Here is a 27,528-nt window from a genome sequence, read left to right on the forward strand (position 1 = left end):
TGGAGAAAAAAAAATTACATGGGCACAGACCTTCAGTATTTGTAAAATGTCCTGGCAGAAGTTGTTAAAGCAGTGCTCATTATAAAGCTGCATCTTTTGGAACTGTTTCCATATGCATAGACACAATCATCCATATCTCATTTAAAGTAAACTCTTTATACCTCCCTACCCTGTTTTTCCAGAAACAGTACTCATAATACACACTGCTATATGATATCCTGACTCGCTTGAAGTTACAACTCAAAAATGTAAGGGAAAAGAAAAAAGCTGGCAGGAGGGAAATAGCTTTTCCTTTAACATCAGTAGTTCATGCAATCTTGGTATTAACGCACTTTCTTATCACCTAAAATGAAAGAATTTCTGTAACTATAGTGCCATCTACCTCCCAGACAAGATGACAGCACAGTTAAATAAGCACTTGTTAATACAAAAACAACCTTACACAGCAGTGAACAAAGCATAGTAAGTTTGCATTCTGCATTCTATTTACAGAGTTAGGATGATAGTACTGATGTTGGCAGAGGTTAGACCTCCACCTCATAGCTTTGCACACTAAGCACAGATGTTGCACAGCAGTCTTTCAGCGGAGCGTCTGAGCAGCAGATCCATTCACAAAAGTGAAGCCAAACCCCAGTCTTATCAAGTCAGTGAAAGCAGGACCTGACAGTGGAAGCAGGGACAGGTATTTTGGGAAGAGTGGGGTGTGGTTCAGCTGTGTAGGGATGGGGTCAGGAAGCCCATGGCACAGCTGGAGCTCAACTTGGTAAGGGATGCAAAGAACAATAAGGGCTTCTATAGGTATGTCTGCCAGAAAAGTAAGGTCAGAGAAGCGTACCCCCCCAGTGAACACAACTGGCAAATTGGTAACAATGGACTGGGAGAAGGCTGAGGTACTCAACAACTTTTTTGCCTCACTCTTCACTGGCAACCTTTCTTCCCACACCTCTCTAGTGGATGGACCTCAAGGCAGGGACTGGGGGAGTACAGGTCCCTCCCACTGTAAAAGAAGACAAATTTCATGACCACACGAGGAACCAGCACATACTGAGTCTGTGCGATCTGACGAGACGCATCCCAGAGTCCTGAGGGAATTGGTGGGTATCGTTGCCAAGCCACTCTCCATGATGGCCATGACAGCCATGTGAAATCCCTGATGACTGGAAAAAGGGAAACACTGCACTCATTTTTATGAAGGGTAGAAAGGCAGGATCCTGGGGACTTACTGACCTGTCAGCCTCACTGCTGTGCCTGGGAAGATCATGGAACAGAGCCTCCTAGAAGCTATGCTAAGGCACATAGAGGACAGGGAGGTGATCTGAGACAGTCAGCATCGCTTTGCCAAGAGTAAGTCCTGTCTGACCAACCTACTGGCCTTCTATGATGGCTGTGTATGACTACGTAAGCAGACAATGTTTCCCACAACATTTCCTCTCAGTTGGAGAGATACCGATTTCATGGATGGACGATACAGTGGATAAGGTATTGGCTGGATGGTTGCCTCCAGAGAGCAGTGATCAACAGCTCAATGTCCAGATGGAGATCAGGGACAGTACTGTCTACTATCTTCATCAATGGCATAGACAGAGGAACAAGTGCACCCTCAGCAAGTCTGCAGACAACACCAAGTGTGCAGGTGACACGCTTAAGGGACAGGATGCCACTCAGGGACCTGGACAAGCTCAAGAAGTGGGCCCATGTGAACCTCACGGCGTTCAACAAGGCCAAGTGCAAAGTCCTGCACCTGGGTTGAGGCAACTCTCAGTATCAATACAGGCTGGTGGATGAAGGGATTAAGAGCAGCCCTGAAGGGAATGACCTGGGGGTACTTGTGGATGAAAAACTGGACATGAGCCAGCAGCATGTGCTCGCAGGCCAGAAAGCCAACCAAATCTTAGGCTGCATCAAACAAAACATGGCCAGCAGGATGAGGCAGGTGATTCTTCCTCCCCATTCTGCTCTCACGAGACCCCACCCTGCATATTGCATCAAGCTTTAGAGTCTTCAGCACAAGAAGTACATGGACTTGTTGGAGCAGGTCCAGAGGCGGCCCACTAAAATCATCAGAGGGATGGAACACCTCTCCTATGAGGAAAAGCTGACAGAATTGGGGTTGTTTAGCTTGGAGAAGACAAGGCTCTGGGGAGACCTTATTGTGGCCTTGCAATACCTAAAGGGGGCTTATGAGAAAGATGGGGACACACTCTTCAGCAGGGTCTGCAGAGATACCACAAGGGGTAATGGTTTTAAACTAAAAGAGGGTAGATTCAGACTAGATATAAGGGAGAATTATTTTTTTTACCATGAGGGTGGTGAAACACTGGAACAGGTTCCCCAGAGATGTGGTAGGTGCCCCATCTCTGGAAAGATTCAAGGTCAGGTTGGACAGGGCTCTGAGCAACCAACATATCTAGTTGAAGATATCCCTGCTCATTGTAGGGGTGTTGGACTAGATGACCTTTAAAGGTCCCTTCCAACGCAAACCATTCCATGATATCTTTTAAAACAACAGCCCATTTGGGTACATCTTCCAGTTTGGACTGGGTAAACGTTAACTCCGTCTAAACTGAACTTGTCACAAGACAGCTCAGGTTCTGGAATGTTTATTTGTTTAAGCACAGCGTCCAAATAAATGCAACTAGATAGCTTACGGAGGGTGCTGAAGCCTTCTAGATTGGTTCTTTATTCACAAGGCCTGTGAATTTTCAGGCATTAAAATCTCCTGAAACCACAAGTCCTAGAAGTATGGGCCAGCCAACATAGGAACTGTTCTAGGTTCTGAAAAAATAGTATTGCTACAGTTTTTCCATTACCTGTGATTTCCAAAGTCTCTAACCTCCATTTATTCAAACAATCGGGCACTGATTGTAGGCCTAAACTGAGCTGTGCATTTTCTGATTACTTTTACATTACACTTAAACTTATTAAAGAACTTTCACTAGAAAAGGAACAAAGTTAATCCCCACTTTTTTTTTTTTTTTAATTTCATTCCTGTTGACTTTTAAAATTTCTGTTTCTAGTTCAAGAAATATGGTTGGTCTTTCATTGTCCTCATGAATTCACAAAACAATACCTTTCATAACACACAAGGACAGCTTTTACACATGAACAGTAATGAAACTCCTACTACAAATGTGTAAGTTTAACAAGACTTGCATATATCTGCTAACCTAGAATTCTCATCAGTAAACAGATGTAAACTGAGATACTACTAATGCAGTTTTTATCTACTGACTTACAGGCCTGCCTGTCACCAACAAACTAAAGCTATAGCAGAGAAACAAGTAAGAAAGGGAGCAAAAAAGCTTGGTTTCCCCTGAATTCTGTTACAAAAGAAGCTGGCCACGTCCCTCCAAAGGGCTGACCCTGGTCCTCCAAATTATTCTCAGAGGACTCATGATCTGTATTTACTACTAAAGTGAAGAGTCTCTGAACAACTGAAGGGCAGGAAATTAGAAAAAAAGTAATGACAAAGGTAAGACAACTGTGCAGTTCTGAGTAGAAACAGAACATTTCAAGGTAGTGTAATTCAGCAGAAAATTCACAATCTCAACAGACAGGGCAATTTCAGGATACATTTTGCAAGAATGTTTTTCCAGAAATGACTATTATTACCAATAATGTACGTAATACAAACAATGTCAACATGTATAAAGTTTTTTAAAAAAGAGAGGGCTGTGTGGCTCTTCTCAGAAACTGCAATTCTACAGGACACACATGGAAGTAGTATTATGAAAGATAAACAGCCAAAATAAAGGAGGGACATGCCACAGTGGAAGAAGAAAAGAAACCCAAAGGAAGCAGAAGCTAGCAAGGAGCATTCCATGGCTTTTGAAGCAAGCACTGTAGCACTGTGGATTAATCTAAAAATTTTCACTATAAGCAAATTTAAGAAATGGTGTAGATTATGTCGGTTGAGGGGTTGTTCTGGGTTTTTTTTAAGAAAAAAGAAAAATGACATGCCAGCTCTATGTCAGCCATGCCAACTTGTTATAATACTGCCTTTGTATATTATGTTGTTAATCACAGCAGTAAAGAATTGTGGGGCAAAGCTAAGTAGAAGTCTAGCTTAAGGATCCCTGCACTTCAAAAAGAACACTATGGAAATTTAGATGCAAAACAGACACAGAAGGGACATGAGAATAACCAAAATGACATGGAAAGTATGACAAGAACAACAAAGTCATTAAAGCTGATGAATAGAACTTTTAACTTAAATACAATGGAAAACTTAGTATCTGACAAATCATGAGCATTGTATTTCCCCTTTGTAAGATATTTTAGGTGAAGAATAAGTATGCTAAAACTTTCATTTTGTGGAGATGAAGACACTGCCACCAAATAATTTCCCTCCAAGAAAGTTTAGAACTATGACTCATTAAGCTATTCAAACAACATACTAGCTTTATCAGAATAAGAACAAAATACTGTGACAGAAGCATTTTAAAACATGGGATGTTTGAAGTTGCACGGCAAATACTATTTCATAGATTAACAGAGGTCTGTATAAACCAAACAAGTGATATTCCAAGCTCTGAACAGACAAAACTGGAGAAATAGAAGCTGCTGGGTGACAAGGATGAACTGGTAAACTGCAGGGATTCTGAAGACACAGAAAAAATACTTTTGGCAAAACCCTGTAAGATAAGGCGTAAAAGCCATCAATGTGGCTGCTACAGAGGATATTTAAAGTCACTACAGCAGGCCTTCTGAACTGAAGGTTAATTCCTCAGCTGATACCTACCTTGGCAAAGGAAACTGAGGATTGGAACAGATCCAAGACAGAAAATAGTTTTGGAGTTACCACTCTGCACTATAAGGGTGCTTCTCCTCAGAAGGAATCTTTCCAGATCTTTAGTTGGAACTGTGCTAATATGTAAAGTTTCCATCAGAATATTGCAAACCCCAGCACTCCTATATCCCATGATGTCAACAACAAAGATGCTGGAATGGACTTACACATCCAGTTTTCTTGATGACCAAAGCTTTGCAAGATACTAGGGCGTACTTCACTGTTGTGAAACTAGAAATTCATAAAGAAACATAACAACAAACAACTACCTTATCACAGTATTTTGGAACAAATACTTAGCATACATTATCAGTAATTGTATATGGCTTCAAGTTTGTGCAGTACAGCTTTAATGTTCTCTACCTTTGCTTTGCTAAAAAAGCAAATAATCTGTTAAAAAAACCAAACATTGTGTAGTAAAGCACACATTATTTTGGCTGATGCACAATAGATGTTTTTATTTCAACTAAAACCTATTAAAATATGTTGCACATCAAGTTAAAAAAACAGTTTCTTTAACTTAATTAAACTTCTACTTACAAGTATGTAAGCATTCTGTTACAGTAGTAGCATCAATCAGGTATCCATTGCACAGACGACAGGTTATATGGGCATTAATGTCCCAAAGCTTAATCTTTCTCGTTAGCATCTTTGGTGTCTGCAGAAAAGACATATTATAAAATAACACAGCTGTAGTAATCAGGTAAAAGTCATCTGGGAATAAATGATTAATTAGAATTAACCCTAAAGATATTTCTATACAGCTTTAGGCTCTATATACTGCATATGCATGTGCATGCATACACGCAAAATGATAGCATTAACTTTTAAATGACTTAACAGAAGTGAAACTATGTAAAACCCACACTATCTTGCAAGTCAAAATTTTAATAGCATAGAAAACAGTCTTTCCAGCATGCTATTAGGAAGTTCCTTTACCAACTAAGGGACTTGGATTCAAGTTGAAACCCTACTATTCTATTGATCTAAGCCACCACATTCAGTGCAGTAACAGGGGAAAATTCACAAAAATTTGGAGAAAGAAAAGTTCTCAAAGCAATTTGACAAATGAAAGCACTTGATAACTGAAAAGTCGAAATAACCAAGTCTGATTTGGCACAGTAGGTTTGACCACATTTGTGTTTGCTTTGTGCCAGTATGGTTGAAGCATAATTTTGAAGCTGTGTCTCAACAATGGAGCTGAAAAAGAAACATCCTGGAATCCCACTTTACTTAAACTCAAGTTAATTAAAGAACACATTACAAACTAAAATAGTCTAATTGGCAGAGCTTAAGTTTGTTATACTAAGAAACTTGAACTAGAAAGTTTTTCTCTCTTCAGAGCAAGGGATGGCATAACCATCATTAAAAGGAAGAAAATTCAGAAATGAAAAGTGAAACAGCTCATTTAACTTTCTTGCAGCAACCCCAATTGCTTTTACAGAAATCACCACACAGAGCCCATGCCTTAACAATCAAACTGTTACCTTCTAGATATAGCTATATTTTATTTTTTAAAATATATCAAAAATAAAATTGTGCTGTTGCTGTAAGTTGACAGCATTTGAGTTAATTAACAGAGCAGGCTAAACTGCCTTAAAACCTATTACATTTTGTTCCTGCACGGCAGAAGTCACTGAATTACACTGTTTTCCATTGAAGTGACTTTACTGTCCCTGGCTCACAAATACTAGTTTTCATCTAACTTAGATTGGAATACATTTCAGAATTTGAATGGTGGCACTTGTTCCTCAAATTTCACAGAAATACTCTAACAAGGTTGTCTGATTTTAATTTCATTTGTCATATTCTTTTTCTATGTTTAATGAAGTGATGCTAAGAAAAAGAACCATCAAAAGGCAAACTTTCACACTAATCTGAACCATAACAGCACTGAAAAAGTACTTTATACTTCATTATAACCTATGGAAAAGCACATCTGACACCCACCCACTAAAATCTGCACTGTCCTATACAAAAATGACTAGGAAGACTTCCAGTTAAGACTTCACAGATAAGTCACTTCAAAAAAAATATCAAACTTACTTTATGGTATTTGAGATTTTATAATTAAGCTAGAGACTAGCCATTATGGAAGAATGAAAGCTCAACTTGGTTTTGCAGTACACAAGATAGGTCAGAATCTCCACTAGAAAACTGAATTACTTTTCTAAATTGTGTTTGATACTTTTATTTCTAACCAATTGAAAACCAGCCACTTATTAAAACCTTCAAATGTTAGTGCATGAGGTCTCCAGTTAAACAATCTACTGCATGAAGTACATATCTATAGCACTGGGGAAGAGCTATTCAGCATCACTCTTTGAAAAGAGTTCAGGAGATGGCTTAAAACCACAAGTTAAATAGAAAGTCAGCACACCGGAAAACATTCATGATAGGCAAAAGAGAAATTAAGCTACAAGGGTACTTTAAAAGGCACTATCAATACAACTGTAGTTACCTGCCTAGGCAGTAATTCAGAAAAAGGTGTTCAGGATCACTACAGACTGAATCCAAGCACTAATAAGGCAGCAGAGCCAAAGATATTATGATGAAAACTGAAGCAAAGAAATTATTTTCTAGAAAAAGTATGACAGTTTTCCCCCACTACAGCAGAGACAAGGATTGCCACTAGAAAAAAACAACACCCTGCAACAATTAAAAAACCGTTCAGATGAGGTATAATATTATGACAACAATGAATGAACCATACAATGAACAAGGTGAAAATACTTCAAAATGTTAATAATGCCCATTGTGCCAGAAGAGGAGGATAGCAAAGATAATACACACTTCACTGACTGAATGGGAAACAAAATCACATGCTTTCTGGCAATGGCAAATATATGTCTTCTAAAATATCTAGATCAAGCTTGTCAAATCAACCTTATGAAAATGTTATACACCTTTCAAGAATGACACAAAACCCCTCTCATTAGATGTTCGAAGAACAGAAACTGGGAACTACTGGAAGAAGCAGCAGAATGGCAACAGGTTTCTCCTGGGCAGTAGAAATCTCAGTTTCAAAACGAGACACAGTAACATGTATCTCCAGAAGACCTGGTCCACACTGTTATCTTAAAGCTGCTAAAACAAGAGAATGATATCTCCTCTGCATATGCAGAGGTCCAGGCAGGGTAGCTTCAATACAGCTTGGAACCTCCGATAATACAATGCAACTTTTAAGGTCTGTAAGCAAACTGCCGGTGTCAAGACTCCACTTTAGCCTGCATTTTGTGCAGTTGAGACCTGTGTCCTCTAGTCTCAAGAAAAAGAATAAAACTGTAATGCCTCTTATTTTTCAAAACAGTTTAACAGTAATAATAAGAAGGCTTATTAAAAAAGAACAAAAAGTCAGATCAGTTCGTATCTGTTTAGAAAGGGAGAAGCCAGCAACAAAATGGCTGTTACCAACATGACAACATAATTAAAGACTCAGACTGAACAGCTTGAATTGCTTCCCAGAGTGGAAGAGGAAAACAAAAAAGTTTAGCAAAACTACTGACGTAGATAAAGAAGCAATAAGACTAATGTTACAGCCTCATAAGAAATTAAATAAATTACTAACAGCATCAAATAAAAAATACAAAATAATTCCACATTCACCACCTGTCTGTTCTGTATCACTTCAGAGGAAAGTAAATAACATAACTGCAAATTTCACCATCAACTACTTTTTTATTATTAATGTCTTTGAAAAGGATGCACAGTCATACTACAAAATATGAAGCTAAGCTACCTCTCACAATACTTAGTTCCACATTCCTGGCTACAAGGAATAGGGGTATTAGCCTATTCAAACCACTCATCTGTTCTTGGGAAGGAGTCCCAACATTCCCATGTTCCTACAGTCCACTGCCAAACAAAAGTTAGAAGTGATTTTCATCCTATAAGACAGCCAATTTCTTATCAACCCATGATAATTTTTCAAGTAAAAGTTTTCAATAAAAACATATTTTTCAAGTAACCGTATATATGTAAAGTACACTGCTGCAGGGGAAAAAACCCCATGGATTAGATCTGAAGATTAGAAGCAAACAGAAGATACAAAAATTTCCAAGACATTAATGCTGACAAGCATATCATAAATAAATCCCCAAGCCCTATTTCTATGTCATCTTAGCTCCATTTTAATATTATAAAGACTACCTATTACTTCAACATTATGAGTAGGCACAACAGTAATGAATTAAAAATTTAATTTACTAAAAATTTAGGATTTTACATCACTCTAATCAGCTTGCAAATTTCAGTTGAAATACTATTTGAGTTTATCAACAAAGCAACTGAAAACCTAGCTAATGTTTTTTAATTGCTGGGCTCCTATAAAAGCAAGATGACATCTATCGATAAAATCTCAGCATCCTTCAGAAGCCTCAGTACCTGTTTTTACTCTCAGAGTACCTTTAGCGTATTAACATACAGCATCATCAATAAAGGACGAAAAGCATGTTTACCAGCTGCTGGATTTCTCTGAACAATTCTGAATGAAGTGACATACTTCTGCTTAGACTGCTGGCACTTCCCGTACATACAATTAATCCATGTTAAAAATCACATACAAACTGGAACTAAACAGCAAAACTACAGAATGCCCAAAACATGAAGTTTGACTAAGAAACATTAAGATTAGCCAGCTTGCTTTAACCAAAATATTTTTCTATTTTCTAGGTAAATCCAGGTTTCCCTTTAATACCTTCCTTTGAAAAAGGGAATGAGCTTTTTCCAGATCTGAACTCCAGGTGGTATCTTCCACAAATATCATCTTCCCATCTCTCAAACATGACACGTTAAAAAGAAAGCTAAAAGTGAATTCAGAAACTTCCAAAACATGTAATCTAACTTGAAGAAGAAAAACAACAAAAGTCCAAAGCCATCTCCAAATATACATCGCCAAGTAAGCTCACAGCTTTAGAGTATGGAAATGTTCAAACTGGATAAAGCACTGAGCAACCTGGTCTGACCTCACAGTTTACTCCGCTTTGAGCAGCTGGATTACATTATCTCCTGATGTCTTTTCCAACCTGGATTATCCTATGATCCTGTGAACTTCCCACACTATTACACTACCTTCACCTACACATGCACTAGATAAGCTGAATTTCTTACTATTTTGACTGCTCTCAAGGCACTCTTCCTTCAGGCAACTATTACCCAGTCATAATTACATGGGTATCAACTCAATGAAGTCAGCATGAGCTCAAAATCTAAAATTGGTTGCTTGAGAAAGAAAACTGGCAGAGACAAGTTGAGGTTAAAGTCACACACACCAGCTTGAAGTAATAATAATAATAATAAATAATAATTTAATAATGATAAAATTACTTTTCCAAAGCACCACCTAGGCATAAAATTTTAAAAATAAATAAATAAACCAAACTAACGCCCACCTCCACCAACTTACCTCCAAATTGAGACTTCTTTGTTACAGAGACTTTATATACTCACTAGACTGTACAGGAGTTAGTATGAAAGGCAGAATTCTACAATAAGATGAGACTATTTGAACTTATTTTGTATTGTGACCAATCAGTTACTGCACAGAAGATGCATGCTCAAGAGCTCCTGAATCTTTCAAAAGATCGCAGCCAAGTTCAGAAGCAGAAGTCACAAAGAAAATTATCATCCTATCCAGAAGCAGGCAACTTCAGAGGACAGACCAGAATCTGAACTGAACATTTACAACATCATTTTCTGATGCTGTAATGCCCCTTTTTCACAGTTGAACACTTCAAACCTTAGTCTCCCATCATACCTCTATGGCAGTCAGCAAGTAACAGAAATACCATACCTTAATCTAGTTTTTAGAATGTCAAAAGTCAAGCAAGGCAAATCTGTAGGACACAGTGGTTCCATAGTAAAGCTTTGACAGGGTCTCCCACAACATTCTCATGGAAAAACTGGCTGCTCATGGCTTCGACAGATGTACTCTATACTGGGTTAAAAACTGGCTTTTGGCTAAGCCCGAAGGGTGGTAGTTACTTCCAGTAGGCAGTCGGCACAAGTGGTGTTCCCCAGGGTTCAGTACTGGGGCCAGTCCTGTTTGGTATCTTCATTAGTCACCTGTACGAGGGGATCGAGTGCACTCCCAATAAATGTGCAGACAACACTAGTTGGGTGGGAGTGTTGATCTGCTTGTGAGTAGGAAGGTCTGCAGAGGGATCACCAGTCACGGACAGGCTGGACCAATGAGCCAAGGCCAACTGTATGAGGTTCAACAAAGAGAAGTGCCAGGTCCTACATTTGGGTCACAAAAACCCAACACAACACTACAGGCTTGGGGAAGTGTGGCTGGGAAGTCATCTGGCAGAAAAGAACCTGGGGGTGCTGGCTGACAGGTGGCTGTGCATGAGCCAACAGTGTGCCCAGGTGGCCAAGAAGGCCAAGAGCATCCTGGCTTGTATCTGAACCACTGTAGCCAGCAGGGCACGTGAAATGTTTGTCCTGTACTTGGCACTGGTGAGGCTGCACCTCAAATACTGTGGTCAGTTCTGGGCTCCTCACTTCAAGAGGGATGCAGAGGTGCTGGAGTATGTCCTGAGAAGGGCAACGAAGCTGGTGAAGGGTCTGAAGCACAAGTCTTTTGAGGAGCAGCTGAGGGAACTGGGTTTGTTCATTCTGGAGAAAAGGAGGCTTGGGTGTGGGGACACACACCTTATTGCTCTCTACAACTACCTGAGAGGAGGCTGTAGGCAGGTGGGGGTCAGCCTCTTCTCCCAGATAACAAGTGACAAGACAAGAGGAAATGTCCTCAAGTTGAACCAGGCGAGGTTTAGATTGGATATTACGAAAAATTTCTTCATGGAAAGGGTGGTCAATCACTGGAACAGGCTGCCAAAAGGACACATTGGAATCCCCGTCCCTGGAGGTATTTAAAAAATGCATAGATGCGGTGCTTAGGGACGTAGTTTAGGGGTGGACTCAGTAGTCCTGGGTTAATGGTTGGACCTGATGATCTTAAAGGTCTTTTCCAATATAAAGGATTCTATGATTAGTTGTTCTATGCAGTTACCTGCTACAGCAAGCAATCTCCAATAAACTGAAAGAACTATAGGTAACTTTCTGAGACTCTCAATCCACTGACTGAACAGGGATAAAAAAAATCTAAAAAGTTTCTCACCCTTTATCTAGACAACAAGTGAAAGCTACAGGCAAAGCATGATCCTCCCTCTCAAAACCATGCTGCTGGGATAGGGATAAGTTACTCTAACTCCTTGGTTCTATAATCACAAAACGCTTCTCAGCTACAGATGCTTCTTTTTAAAGAAAGCCAAAGCAAAACACTCTGACCTGCACCTCACCTGTTTTTACAGGAAATGTAAAATGCAAAAAAAGTGAACCTGCAGCAGGCTACATAGATTCATACGATAACATAGATTGAAAGTAACCTCCAGACTGCTCTAATCCACCCATGCACGTAAAGTACGCCCACTTAAACTGAGTCGTTGTTGGCCTACCACTGCTGCCTTTAGAAAACCTTGAAGAATGGAGATTCCACAGCCCCTCTAGGCAACCTGTTCCAGGCCCTGACCACCCTCACTGGCAAAAAGTGCTCTGACTTTCTCATAGGAATGTCCTGTGTTGCAATTTGTCTGAAATGCCTCTTATCCTACAAGTGTGCACCTCCAAGAATAGTGCAACACCATCTTCTTGATTTCTGTCCACAGATGCATTGGAAGTATCAATATCTTCCCTTACTCTTAGCCTCATTTTATTCAGGAGCTTTGTAAACACAGCATAAAAACCTGCAACACCAAAATCTCAGCCAATAGCACGAGGAGCCACTTTTAACTCAAGTTGTTAGTACTACTACATTGGGAATTATTTTTTAATCAGAACAAAACAAATCAGCACTGTACAGGAAACCTTCAGAAGTGCTGTTGTAGTTTAACCCCGGACAGCAACTAAGTACCATGCAGCCGCTCACTCACTGCCCCCTGCTCAGAGGGATGGGGCGGAGGATCAGGACAAAGGTAAAACTCAAGGGTTGAGATAAGAAAAAATTAATAATGGAAATAAAATAAAATAAAATACCAACAACTGCAATGGCAAGGAGAGAGAATGGGAGGGGAATAAAATCCAAAAGGGAAAGGAAAAAACCCCAAGTGATGCACAATGCAATTGCTCATCACCTGCTGATCAATGCCAAACCAGTCCTTGAGCAGTGATTGCCAGGCCCTGGCCACCACCCCACCCCATTTATATACTCAGCATGATGTTCTATGGTATGAAACACCCCTTTGGCTAGTTCAGCTCAGGTGTCCTGGCTGTGTCTCCCCCCAACTTCTTGTGGCCCTCCAACCTTCTTGCTGGCAGGGCCTGAGAAGCTGAAAAGTCCTTGACTTAACATAAACATCACGTAGCAACAAATAAAAATCAATGTGTTACTAATATTGTTCTCACACCAAATCCAAAACACAGCACTGCATCAGCTCCTAAGAAGAAAATTAACTCTATCCCAGGCAAAACCAGCATGAGTGCCTAAAAAAGAATTAAGAGGTCCTGTTCAAAAAAAAAAAATGAAAACAACAAGAGCCCTGAAAAGACTGTTAGACCAATCTGTCTCTTCAGAAGACAAACAAAGCCTGCTTTTTCAAAATCTACCACTTATGATTCCTGAAATGGATGGCAGACATAATAGAAGAGTTATCAAATTTAATTTTGAAGAGACTGCTTTCCTAACAGCCGTAAAGCAACAAGTTATTCAGAAACAACGTATCATCAATGGAGAGAGAAGAGGCAGTCCCCTTAAATGCGCAAACATGAAAATCCAGCACAAACACACACAAAATGTTCCAGACATCCAGATAATACACAAAAAAGGTGACTTGCACAAGGACTTGTATTTCTTCATCTTGTTTACAACTGACATTACTTTATACCACACTGTTGGTATGTCAGCCGCTCACTGTCTGGTAAGTCTTATACCACCACCAGCAGGAAGCATGTGAAGACAATTACAAAGGCATCTGGACTACTACTCCCGATTAAAAAACAAAGAACAAATAAACCCACACACACAGAGTCAGAACATGTCAGCAGGGATATGCACATGTCAGATAGTCAACTGGTTTTGTTCACGCTACACTTCACCCACTAAGGCAGTCTTCTGTTAAGATGATCAAGCAAAAAGGTAAAGCCGTATATTACAGATCTCTCTAATAAAACTGTGTCACCAACAAGACAGGCCTGATTTAGACCAATTTCAGCACTGAAAACTATCATTCATGCAAGCTGACAGCGAGGATCAGCAGAGGGACTCCTTAGAAGTATGGCCTTATCATTTATATACACACTAGTCCAGAGTATTAGGCCTACACGAGGCATACCTCTTAAAACAGCATTTCTTTTCAGAGTCTGCCATCCAGAGACCTGAAAAGACAGAAAAATATTCTGAAAGTTAACATCCAAAATTCCTCAAAGTCCAGCTGCCACAAAGAAATACTTAGCTAACTAAATTCACCTAGAAGTACCTAAGTATATCTATTAATTTGAGATAACAGTGGGGGCAGGGGCACTTCTGAGTAAGAAAAAGAAAGAAAAAGAATTAGATCCTTCGAGGAGGAAAAAAGAAAAAAAGACATAATACAGTCTCCTATGAAAGGACATACAGGCAAGGAAAATTACTCAAAAATCCCAGTAGTCCTGTCACCATGTGATGGTGAAATGAAAAGAAATTCATAGCCTTCACAAATGACATATGTGACATAACACAAAAATAACGAAATAAATAAGCAGAAACCTTGAACCATAAAACCTATGGACTAGATACTGATCAGTCTGCAAGAAAAGAAAAGATTTTTGGATTGAAGATCCACAGCCAAATAAGTATTATTCTGAGTTTTCAAGCTATATTTACCGTTAATCTGCTCTTTGTATCTTAAGTTTCAAAAAATACTTTCAAGGAAGTAATTCATATTTCTAGAAACTCTGGATATTTTTCCAATTAAAATTATATTATTTTTTTTTAAAAAAAGATCTTCACATTGGCTTTAGCCAGAAGATAATATTACATGAATAGATTAGCTTGATAGAAGGCAGCAATTCTTATTGAGGCACACACAAAACACTCAGATGTTAGAGACAGGTGAAGAGTACTACTACTTCCATCTTCCTGCTCAAAAAAAATTACAAAAAAATATCAAAAGCATAGCCTATAGTTATTGATTTTACTGTTGTATTGCTAAAGGAATTATAAATACAATGATACAACAAGATACTAATGATAGTACTAGGTGAGAACTTCAGAACAATGCAAATAAAAATCTCTTAGCAGTTCCACTGTGAATTGCTTTGACTGCATTCAAAGAAGAACTTACTACCAACCAAAAGCAATTCATGAGATGCTCTTTTGCTGGAACCCATTAAAAAAGTCCTCACTGAAGATGGAAAGTCCCTCATATGGACAGGAGAAAGTCCAGAAGGCACTTGCCACCAAAAAAGATCTTTCTGCAGCAAAATCTGAACTGAGCAGTCAATGACACTGCTTCTGAAGAGAATGAGTCAGAGGTTTATCAACATTCTTAGAGCACATCACAACATAAACTTCTGAGCAAAAGTCTTTCAAAAGAAATCATCATGCATTTTCCTTCAATGCTATTGGAAGAGGGCAAGGGGATCAGCTGGAAGCATAAAGGAGCACTCAACTTGGAAGGAAAAAGCCGACAACCAAGTTGGTCCTAAATCACCAACCATATTCTTCATGTTCTGGTTACAGGAATACAGTGATGCACTATAAAAGCTAAAAATTTTTTTAATTTTTTAAAGAAAACAGGGAAATTCAGTTCATTTTTATATCCAGACAGTTGTCGAAGACCAGACAAGTGGATCACTCTCCTGATCCTGCACAGTGACAATTCAGACGCGAGTAACTAATATTCTAAAAGGATTTTCTTCAAAGGACTGCTCAACTGCTATGACTGCTCTTAATAACTTGACCGATTACCAAACTGTAATTCTCACTGGTACCATCTAGCTTTGTAAAGCAAAACAGGAAGTTACTCTTACCAGGTACAAATCCAGAACTTAAGTCAACGCCTCAAGGATTTACAATTACAAATTTGCTCTATTTTAAAAGGATAAGCACATGTATCTTTCTTTTGCTGAAATATAGCATAATAATATTACTTCATCAAATAGCAGAAGTATAGTGCTCAGAGTGGAGAGCCTGGGAAAAAAAGCTCCGTATGGCAGATGCCAGTATTTTTGCTGAGTATTTACTGCAAGGTACTATGGTCATACAGCACTAAAAGCTGAACAACAACAGTAATAGAAGCAGCAGATACACCTCAATTCACAAGGACAGCTGTCATCAAAGTCACAGCTCTAAGAACAAAACATTACAACAGTGGAACTTTGTTCAGATGCAGAACAGTGTGGAAAAGAAAATTTACAAATCTGATGCTTATGATGGCCTGGCTTTTGCCAGACATAAGCCTCACACACTTTCGTTAGTGACTGCATGCAGATGAAACCCAGTAGACAAACCTAGGTCTACAACAAACTGAATTAAACTGTAGAAAAGATGACAGTCCTTGCTATATTGCTAAAGGAATTATAAATACAATAATACAAGATATTTATGACAGCACTAGGCAAGAACTTTGGTACAATGCAAATAAAAATCTCTTTAGCAACTCCACTGTGAATTTCTTTGATTGCATTCAGAAAAAAAAATTAGTATTACCTGAAAGCAATGCAGAGTTGCATGTGATGCTCTTTTGCTGGAACCCATTTAAAAAATCTCAATTATTCTCAAGGATGTCCAATAAATAATGATAAATTAACTGTTTAAATATTAATTGAAATATCAATATTCAGTGCTTAAATACTATTAAATATGTTTTATTTTAGCAGCTGTTTCCATCTAATTCCACAACCTACCTCAGCTGAACAGGCCTGCAAACACCTCATTCCACCAAGACAGGATCCACAAAAGGTTCCTGACATAGTGAACATAATCATGGAACTAGAGAACTAATGCCTGATTAGGTTAAGTCTTAATTCACACTTTTAGCATGATGCAACTGAAGGCAGTGTTGCATGGTCATGAGGTCAGAGATTACAAATACAAGCACAGAATTCTTCATGCCTCTTCATCTAGCTGGATTAAAACAGAAAAATAGCCTGTTACGGTACTCAATTGCAGGAGACAAGTTGGAAGTTGTTAATGGCTGAACAGACTGACCTCTGTTCCACAAGGAAATGTATTTAGCAGTAACTTAGAATAACACCATGCTGACCTGCAACACATCAAAAGACTTACAGCTAAGTCAAATGAATTTAAAAACTCTAGCATCTTTATATAAAGTACCCTGCACTTCTGCAGATCTTTCCATCACAGAATATGACATTTATGAGTCAGAAATTTATTTCAAGAAAACTGGAGAAGTAGTCATAGTCTTACTTTCATTGCTAACAAAGTCAATATAGCCTACACAGTATTCTAGAGAATGATGAGGGTATTGCCTCAGGTAAACAACTTACGATGCAGGACACCTTTTTTAAAAGATGGAAGGATAAAGAATACTTGTGGTAGCATTGGCTTCAGATATCAAAACTGTTTATTTCAAATGTTGTCAGGTTTACCTTGTTGAATTTTTATTTTCAAACTTAATGTCTCAACCACTTAAAAAAGTAAAAAGAGAACAGCAACTTCAAACATACTAACAGTGAGAAAGTTGTGCTAGGTTCAACAAATCTATAAAAAAAAGAAAATTTTGCTTCCAAATTCCATTTTAAAATATTGTAAACGTCAAAATTCTTCATGTTATGTTTGCAAAGCACTATTTAATAAAAGAAATACTAGAAACAAACCTTTTTGCTGAGCAAAAAGAAATATGGTTCAAGATTTAAATTTGCTATTACCAGCCCATGTGCATCTTTTATGACTTCCTTCAACTGCATAATTATATGTTAAGGCACCAACTACATCCGTGTATTCTTGTTAGTATCATGCCAGCAATTTCTCACATCTCACTGGAATTCCTCACAAGCCGTTTGTTCCACCTCCGGGAATGCATTAACACCACCAGATGGCACCAGTGCCCTAACTTTAATAAAGCAGGTCTCCATCCTAACACAGAAAAAGCAGCCCCTCCCCATCCCCAAACAGAAAAAGAAGTTTAAAACAACCTTTACACATTTGTTGTCTCTGTCTTCTTAAAACAAAGATCTACTAAGCACAAACGCAGCATGCAGTTAATTTGAAACAGTACATAGTATTTTGACATTACTGTGAAACCAGCACTACCCCCAGAATGCAGAGTGCTGCACGCTTCCTGATGCATTTGTTCAGGGGGTTTTGTTGCTCTTTTAAGTTTACCTTCTGTTGAGTGGAATACTGCGTTTTAGTTCTGTACCCACTTCATGGGTGTGCTGAGTAATTCACAGTAATTCACATACATAAGAACTAACTGACAGGTCAGGTTTCTCCAGTTCCAGTGGAAATTCAGGTATTCATTTTTCATCAGCTCAGAAAAAATAAAGACGGCCTGCAAGAATAAGTACACTACTTTTTTTTTCACTCTTCTGAGCATGTCTCACAGTTACATGGCGAAAGCACTACTAAAATCCAATATGTAGTTGGTCCCAAAAAAGGACTTTAAATCATCTAATATTACTTATGGAAATGAGTGCCATACTCTATTACAATACTCCTGTAAGGAAAGCCACTTGCCTTCCAGCATACTTAAAAGCATTTATGAGAAGACTCGAGTCATGATCAAGCTCTCCACTGGTGAACACTGTGGAGGTGAAAGGCTGGCACCAAAGAAAAATCAGGCTGCACCTGGCAGCCCAAAAGAGGCAATACTTCAGCAGCTCCAAGCCCCCAGATACAACTAGTAGTGAGGAGGTTGTAGACAGGTGGGATAGGTCTCTTCTCCCAAGGAACAAGCAACAGGACAAGAGGAAACAGCCTCAAGTTATGCTAAGGGAGGTTTAGATTTGATAATAGGAAAAACTTCTTCACCAAAAGGGTGGTCAGGCATTGGAACAGGCTGCCCAGGGACATGGTGAAATCACCACCCCTGGAGGTGTTTTTTTTAAAAAAAAGTAGATGTGGTGCTTAGGGACACGGTTTAGTGGTGGACTTGGCAGTCCTGGGTTAACGGTTGGACTTGAACATAAAGGTCCTTTCCAACCTAAATGATTCTATGATTCCTACCAGGTGCGCGCGCACACACACAGAGCACATGTATACAACAGATACACACCACAGCCAGTTACAACAGATCAACCAAGACACACAGCATGCACATGAACACAAATGGCACCAACAGCCTCACCCTGCTCCCTTCTCTGGCTGAGCAGAACGGAGGTCCATTAGTGAGAATACATACACATACGTGCAAGGTGGGTCCCCCAGCAGCTGGACTCGGACGCTCAGCCTGCCCAGTAGCTGTCCCCTTGCAGTCTCGACAACTGCTGTCACCTGGACATACATGCCTTTGATGCCAATGCTCCACTCCAGCTGCAGGTACAGACTGGTGTCTGGTTGCTAGTACACATGCAAACACATAGGCATACACAGAGTTGACTGGGAATCTCCTGCTCCCCCAGTAGTTCCCCCCTCCATGCCCCACCATGGCCTCACACCCCGACACACAGACACCAGATGGCCGCAAGCCCACTGCTCTCGCAGTAGCCAGGTCCCCATGGTCTTGCCCTCAGAGCTACACATTCCCCAGAACCTATGGCATCACACTACAGACTCACTTAGCCACTGCAACAGCCAGCCTCTCCTCTGGTCTCTCCCTTAGAGAGGCACACACACCTGGCCACTTCACCTACATGCAGGCTAGCCTGGCTTGCTCTTCACATTTAATGCTCAGTCATTTACTCTAATTGCTGGCACTATGGACACAGGGACTTCAACCCTGGTCCTTCCCAACTGTCTGGCACTTTGTTTCACTCACTCCAGCCTCTGCAGCCGCTGGTGGTCAGGCACACTACCCCTCTGACCTGCAGTCACACTCCAGCTGCAGCGCGCAGAACCTCACTTGATCCAGCTCCTGGCACCACCGACGTATGGGCCCCACAGACCCAAGTTCCCACTCCTGGCACTCAAATCCACTCATGCCAGCCTCTCCAGCTGCTTGCACCCTTGGCTGACTTAAGAGTTGCTGGCACTCGGGGCCCTCACAGACACACATGCACACAGAGAGGAGCTCCTCCAGGAAGAAGTTAGGAATTAACAGAGAAGGTAAGACAGACTGCACTGATCAGATACAGGGCATGGCTAGACACATGTACTGACCAGTCATGTAGTTACACATGCTTGGCCTTTTAAATCCCCTTGCCCCTCTCTTTTCCTATGTTTGCTCCTCCCCAAACCACCTAAATGCCTCCATTCCCCTGCATTTGGCTTCTCTCCAAAACAACCAAAGTCCTTTGTAATCCCAAAGTGCTCTTACCCTGCACCCTACATGTTCCATACTCCTGACAGTAACAACTCCAGCCTCCAGTTCAAAAGATGCTCCCACACTGACTCATGGGTATGGGTGTCATGTCTAGACAATGGGACTGATGGCTCGCCAGGGACAGCCCTTGTCAGGTTACACACCTGATGGGCTGTGCCCTCCTTCAGGTCCTTAATTTGGGTTCCCTGCCTGTCACTGTGCCCCTGTGCTCCTCTAGGCTTGAGGAGGTGGGCCTTTGACAAGCTGATAAATCCTGCGATGGGCCTGAAAATCGTTCATTAGGCAGGGTACGATTATCCAGCATTGTTGCTCTGTGCTCCTGTGTGGGTGTCCAGATGAGCTTTACCATGTAACCTAACAGATCTCTCTAAACATGTCTACAGAAGCATATTTCAACTAAGGCAGGAGAGATGGGTTTGATGGATCAGCTGTTAGATGTATAAGGAATTGGCTGGAGGGCACAACCAAAGAGTTACAGTTAATGGCTCAATGTCCAAGTGGAAACCAGTAATGAGTAGAGTTCCTCAAGGGTCTGTATCAGGAGAAGTACTACTTAGTATCTTCATCAATGACATAGTGGCATTGAGTTGCACTCTTACAACCTTCTGCATGACACCCAAGAGCAGTGGTGTAGTTGATACACTTGAGGGGAGCAATTCATCCAGAGGGACCTTGATAGATTTGAGGACTAGGCAAATGTTAACTTCAACAAGTTCAACAAGGCCAAGTGTAAAGTCCTGCACCTGGGTTGGTACAATTCCGGGTATCAGTAGTCTGGTGGATGAAAGGATTGAGAGCAGCCTTGGAGAGAAGGCCTTGGTGACAAGGATGAGCAAAAAATTGGACATGAGCCAGCAATGTGCACTTACATCTCAGAAAGCCAACCATACCCTGGGCTGCATAAAAAAAGAAGCTTGGCGAGCAGATCAAGTGAAGTGATTCTCCCTCCCTACTATGCTCTCATGAAACCCTACCCAGAATACTGTGTATGTTCACAGAGTATACCTCTGTGTCCCCCGCTGCAAGACAGGTGTGGACCTGTCAGAACAGGTCCAGAGGAGGGCCACAAAAATCATCAGAGGGATGGAACACCTCTCCTATGAGGACAGATTGACAGAATTGAGGTTGTTCAGACTGGAGAAGACAAGCCTCTGGGGAGACCTTATTGTGGCCTTGCAATACCTAAAGGGGGCTTATGAGAAAGATGGGGACACACTCTTTAGCAGGGTCTGCAGAGATACCACAAGGGGTAATGGTTTTAAACTAAAAGAGGGTAGATTCAGACTAGATACAAGGAAGAACTTTTTTTTTTTTTTTTTTTTACCATGAGGGTGGTGAAACACTGGAACAGGTTGCCCAGAGATGTGGTAGGTGCCCCATCTCTGGAAAGAATCAAGGTCAGGTTGGACAGGGCTTTGAGCAACCTGATCTAGTGAAAGCTGTACCTGCCCATGGCAGGGGGATTGGACTAGATGATCATTAAGGGCCCTTCCAACCCAACCATTCTATGGTTCTATGATTCTAAGCAAAGTAAATGTAAACTGTTCTTCACCCCTGCAAAAGGGAAATACTTAAACAGAGTGTGCAGAACACAGGAATCCTCAACAAGAACAGTTCTTCCAAGAAGTTTTTTCTCAGCTGGTCAGCAAGCAAGTCCTCCATACCAGACCTATCAAAATAGGGCAGTCTGCTGCATGCTTAGAAACTGTTAACCTTCTGTAGTCTCCCACAGCAATGCTTGCAGAGCATACGAATGAATGCCAAACCAGAGTAAACCGCTGACAATTAGATACATATTCTTGCTGCAGTTCAGTAAATAACAAACACATATGCATGACCAAGTAGCATAACTTTACTTCCATGTTCTCAGGTCTTACGATAGTGCAGATGATCCCTTAAGGAAATCACTAGGAAAACTGTTAAATGAACATTTTGTGAAATCCCCTTAATATTTACAGTTTATCCCAATTAAAAAGCACAATAGCCACCAAGCCTGGAAGTCATAATGTATTACTTTCAAACCTAGTTAAAACTAGACCAAATGCTATTTCCCTCCACTTCCAAATCCAGAAGAGTCTACCAAATCTACTTAAGCATAAGGTGAATCTCCAGGGACTTTAACTCAGATATGATATCTATTACTCTATGTATTGAAAACTGGAAACATGTAGGAAGAATATAGCCTCTCAAAGTTCATGTTATCTTAAAATATGACATTTAAAGAGCCTTAATTTACCATCACATCTAAAATACTAGCTGTCTTTACAACTAGAAAAATGGGTTTAAGTACCTCACCATTCCAATTATATAGCACAGAGTGCACATAATTATTCAGATAAGCCACTACCCTAGTGTTTCTTTTTAGGGACTCACATGCCTGCTACAACTAAGTGTGGGTTAACAGCTCGACTCTTGCAACCAAAATAACATTCTCCACTATTTGAGTTTCTAGCTGATTACAGCCCAGTTTCAGTTCATTCGTAATTGCTACTTCAAAATACAGGTATAAGTTAATTTCACTACATATCATAGAACCATAGATTCATTTAGTTTGGAAAAGATCTTTAAGATTATTGAGTCCAACCGTTAACCCAATACTGCCAAGTCCACCATGAAACCATGTCCCTAAGCACCACATCTACATGTCTTTAAATATTTCCAGGGATGGTGACTCAAATACCTCCCTGGGCAGCCTGGTCCAATGCTTCAACACCCTTTTGATGAAGAAATTTTTCCCAATATCAAAACTAAACATCCCCTGGTACAACTTGAAGCCACTTCCTCTTATCCTATTGCTTGTTATCTGGGAGAAGAGACGGACTTCCATTTCAGGTAGTTGTAGAGAGCATTAAAGTCTCCCCTGAGTCTCCTTTCCTGCAGAATAAACAACCCCAGTTCCCTTCAGCCGCTCCTCAAAAGGCTTATGTTCCAGACCCTTCACCAGCTTCATCGCCCTTCTTGGAACACACTCCAGTACGTCTACATCCCTCTTGAAGTGAGGGGCCCAAAACTGAGCATGGTATTCAAGATGCAGCCTCACCAGTGCTGAGTGCAGGGGGACAATCACTTCCCTTGTCCTGCTGGCCACACTCTTTTGGACACAAGCCAAGATGTTATTGGCCTTCTTGGCCACCTGGGCACACTGCTGGTTCTTCCACTTTTCATGGGGTGGTTGTGACTCAAGTGCAGGACACAGCACTTCTCCTTGTTGAACCCTGTAACAGCTGGCCTTGGGCCATTGATCTGGCCTGTCCATGATTGATGATCCCCCTGCAGAGCCTTCTTACCCTCAACATTCCAGCCCAACTTGTGTCATCTGCAAATTTACTAAGAGTGCACTTGATAACCCTCATACACATGACTGATAAAGATACTTAACAGGACTGGGCTCAATACTGAGCCTTGGGGAACACCATTTGCGACCAGCCACCAGCTGGATGTAACTCCATTCCCGACAACTCTTTGGGCTTGGCCATCCATACAGGTTTTTACCCAACAAAGTGTGTACCCATCCAAGCCATAAGCAGGGAAATGGTGTTAAAGGCTTTACTAAAGTCTAGGTAGACAACATCCACAGCCTATCCCTGATTCACTAAGTGGGTCACCTTGCCATAGAGGGACATCAGGTTAGTCAAGGAAGATAAAAACTAGGATATTACAAGGCCTATATAAAAGTTATATTATCAGAATGTACTTCTCTGTCATGAAGGGATTAGAAAGTAACCATGTCTTCCTGGAGCAAGCAATCATCAGTATCTATTTCATTTTTACATATTCCAATATTTTTTGTTTTTCTGGGGGGACGAGGAGTAGGGTGGGGGTGCTGAGATATTTCACTGTTCCCTAATGAATCAGGAGCTTTCTTTAGAAATTATAACTTTATAAGATGCAGGTGAGTTATTGATTTCTTCCAAGTATCTTGAATTATCAGAGGTTTGTGCCAGAGGTATTGCCTCCAAGCATCAAGAACACTTGCCTACAAAAGATATTCACAAAGCCAGTCACACAAATAAGCAAAAGGAGAAGTGAAAACAGGACAACTGCAACAGTACCTAAAGCTCTAGACTGCTATAACATTTTTCTCTCTCAAATATTCCCCAGGTCTGTTTTAAGCACTGTTTTGAAGAACTAACAAAAAAGAAATACCCACCTTTTTCTGTCAACTGCAAGTAAAAGCCTCTTCCAAGACAGACACCTAAAATTTTTTAATTAATACAGGAATACTACTGTCCTCACAGAATATAGGAAAAAATAAAAACACACACACACACACACCCCCCCCTGAAGCTCACGATCCCTGTTTTAAACTGACTATGTGAACTGGTAACTGGGAAGGCTTTTTTGGTTGTGCGTTTTTGGTGTTTTGTTTGTTTGTTGTTGGGTTTGGGTTTTTTTAATTCCTACTGCTGGTTCCGTAACTAGACAAATCAGTGAGATTTTTTTCTCTCCCTCCCTGCAACTACCTGGCAACCAAAGTAAGTACAATACTTCTGTAGTAAAAGTGCCTGTACATAAGTATGACTTCATGTTCAGTATTACTCCCCAAGAGACTGCTTCAGTGATGGGTTTTATACTAGTCAGATTTTTAGGACAGGAATTCTTACTGTTCACTAGTCACTACACATTACTCTTAAGGTTTTTACAATTTATTCATGATCAAAAGTCAAAGGTTAGTAGGTGACTAGACAAGCAATGTATGAGTAACGCAATCTTTAGCCAACTTGCTTGAAATAAAATCTGTCATGCTATTTTAGACGATTTAGATCATGATCAATGGTGATGTCAGTCATCAGGTAGCAAAAAACCAAAGAGGAGGCTAATACCACACCACTTTCATGAAAACATCCTCTGAAAATGACCATGTACTACTCATTTCATTGATCTTTCATGCTCAAGAGTACTATGGTCTTTTTTGAGGAGACCTGACTAACAGCCAAAAGAGGAACTACCTGGGCTATAGTCACGCCATAACTAATAGTTGCACTAGGGTGGCTTATGGAATTTCCGCTGCAAAGGAAAACACATTCACTTTTACATAGGTCTCATTCATTTAAATGTAAAATAAATGACGCCTTGTTAATAAACAACATGTAAAAAGTGACACGAATGTTTGAGATAACTTAGAAGTAATAATCAGGATACAGTAGAATCAAATCTACTCATTTACTCTTCATTCACCCCACATACTTACCTTTTATGGTATGACGAGAGTCTGATCTACCTAATACTCTTCCATAAAACACCTGTTTCTGTCTACACAAAATGAATTATGCCCGGCAGTAACTGTCAAAACATGACAGTTCAAAATTTCTGTCTTGCATGTTATTACTGAAAGACATTATGAGTGAAAAAAGGACTTCAGTAAGGCAGGAGAATATCAATGTAGTTGGGAGACAACTGAGTGACTCAAAACTGGGTCCTACATCCCTTCACACATGCTTTGGTAAATTATTTTCCATCATTTCTGTTTGCAGAGAGAAATGAGGAACATCAAACACCACCTCCTGTCAGCTGTTACAGGAATTAACTTTCTTAGAAAATTCACAAAATATAAGTACTATCAAAATGTTAAATATATATATATATAAAAAGACCCATTCAATCTCAGTTTGGCATCTAATCTTGAAAAACTCAAAATTATTAGACACATGTTTAATACCAGGGCTGGATACAAAGACATTATAATATAAGGGTTTATTTAAATATTTTCTCTAATACATTGCTTAGATTTGGAGTCTGTATTAAAAACAACTGTATTAGTGTCCTGAACAGCCAACTACTACCCGCTTGCTAAGTTTTACCTAAAAATTGTCACACAGGTGATCTCTCAAAGTATCTGCAGCCAAAGAGAAATCCCAAATTATGGAAGCTAGTTCTTTTCTTTAACTTTTCACCTGACAACAGATGCTTATAAAGCTCTAAATTAAGGAAGACACTTTGAAAATCAAGTAAATAACTGTTACTCCTTCAATAAAGTCAACTAAATACAGTAAATGCCACTTTGTCAGTAAAAAGGTAAAACACTAGAGTTGCAATACCCAGTATTTTACTGTACTTTAAAAAGTCATCTACATCTTTGTCTATCTGTTAACATAATAGAATCCTACAAAGAAGATGGATGTTATGCCTATATTGAGACTCGTACTATTTTCTAGTGTGTGTTGAGTTTCATTAGATTCATAGTAGACCTGAATTCACAGTCACCATGACTTAGTAATATAAAATCCTCCATAAACAGTGACTTTAATCCAAACACATGAAAGCACAAGTTTCAAACAGCAGCAGTATTTACTGCAGTCGTAATTAGATATTAATCCAGATTGCGTCACGGGTCAAGTTCAATAGCCACAGTCTACTGTCAGTGCAATTTTGTAAGCCACTGATAAAACACCTTCTAGAATCATGTTCAATTCTAGTAGAACACATTAAGGAAGAATGGCATCAAACTGGATCAAGTACCAGGAAGAGTTATCACAATTAGGAGAACACAAAGCATCAATGAAAAACACCTCTGTCTTTCCTGTATTCACCTATTATGTCCTGGTCTCAGAGGGTAGTATGACTGCTACTTACAAGGAGAAAGCAGAAAGATAATTTATATATGTGTGTTCTAAGAGTTAAGTTCAGGAGGACTTTAGAAAAACACTCCCAAATACCTGTAGCAGTCTTAGACTTCAGTTAATGTAGGTAATCAGGAATCTTGTTACTTACTTGAGGGAGACAGTGGAGACATAAGTTAACTAAATGATCCAAACATTTCAGGCTTTTATTGTTTCTCTAAGATGAAGCCCCTGATAACAGTAACTCTCAGGAAGATGACAATAAATATGTGTTTTTCCTTCTCAGTATGACAACTGCAGATAACACAAAGTATGTCACACCTTCAACTCTTCAGTTTGCAGTGCATCTATTCTTAATCCCCTCTTGTAAAGACTACCTGTAACCTCTTCAAATCTTTCTTACAGAAGCCCACTACAAAGTTTTGTGGCAGATGTATAGACAAGGAAAGAAAATGAAAGCGCACTGAAAATCTACAAATGGGAATTCAAAAAAGCACAGAAACTAAGCACCCTGCTTCTGTCAAGCTGGAGACAGATTCTGGCATCAGCTGCCTTCAGCTCTGAAGGTGAAAGCAAACACACTGCAAAGAAATGCATGTCTAAGGTTTTCCTGACTTCAGGCAATGATGATTGAAAATTGCCCTATATGAATATGCATAAAAGATCAATACTAAATCAGAGCTGGCATTTTAAAAGGTTCTGTTTAGGAAGAGGAGAAGTAAGAGTAAAAAGTAAGACTATGGCAGATTTTTAAAGT

At 39.9% G+C, this 27,528-nt stretch overlaps 1 protein-coding gene across 9 annotated transcripts in view; it reads right to left on the reverse strand.

Moving 5' to 3' along the window:
• The window catches only part of PCGF3 (polycomb group ring finger 3), a 62,004-nt gene that overhangs the window by 13,911 nt on the left and 20,565 nt on the right, over positions 1-27,528 (reverse strand). For 4 of the 9 annotated variants that reach the window (XM_040579698.1, XM_040579699.1, XM_040579697.1 and 1 more), the window contains 2 exons: positions 14,119-14,161; positions 5,330-5,447 (listed from right to left, as the gene is read on the reverse strand). In XM_040579698.1, coding sequence (XP_040435632.1) covers positions 5,330-5,438 — 109 coding nt within the window. In that variant the 5' untranslated portion in view covers positions 5,439-5,447; positions 14,119-14,161. Of the gene's footprint in view, positions 1-5,329; positions 5,463-14,118; positions 14,162-27,528 lie in introns of those variants that run through there. The other 5 variants (XM_040579705.1, XM_040579703.1, XM_040579702.1 and 2 more) reach the window with 2 other exon arrangements.

The sequence above is a fragment of the Falco naumanni genome, chromosome Z (genome assembly GCF_017639655.2).
Source record: "Falco naumanni isolate bFalNau1 chromosome Z, bFalNau1.pat, whole genome shotgun sequence".
Taxonomy (NCBI): domain Eukaryota; kingdom Metazoa; phylum Chordata; class Aves; order Falconiformes; family Falconidae; genus Falco; species Falco naumanni.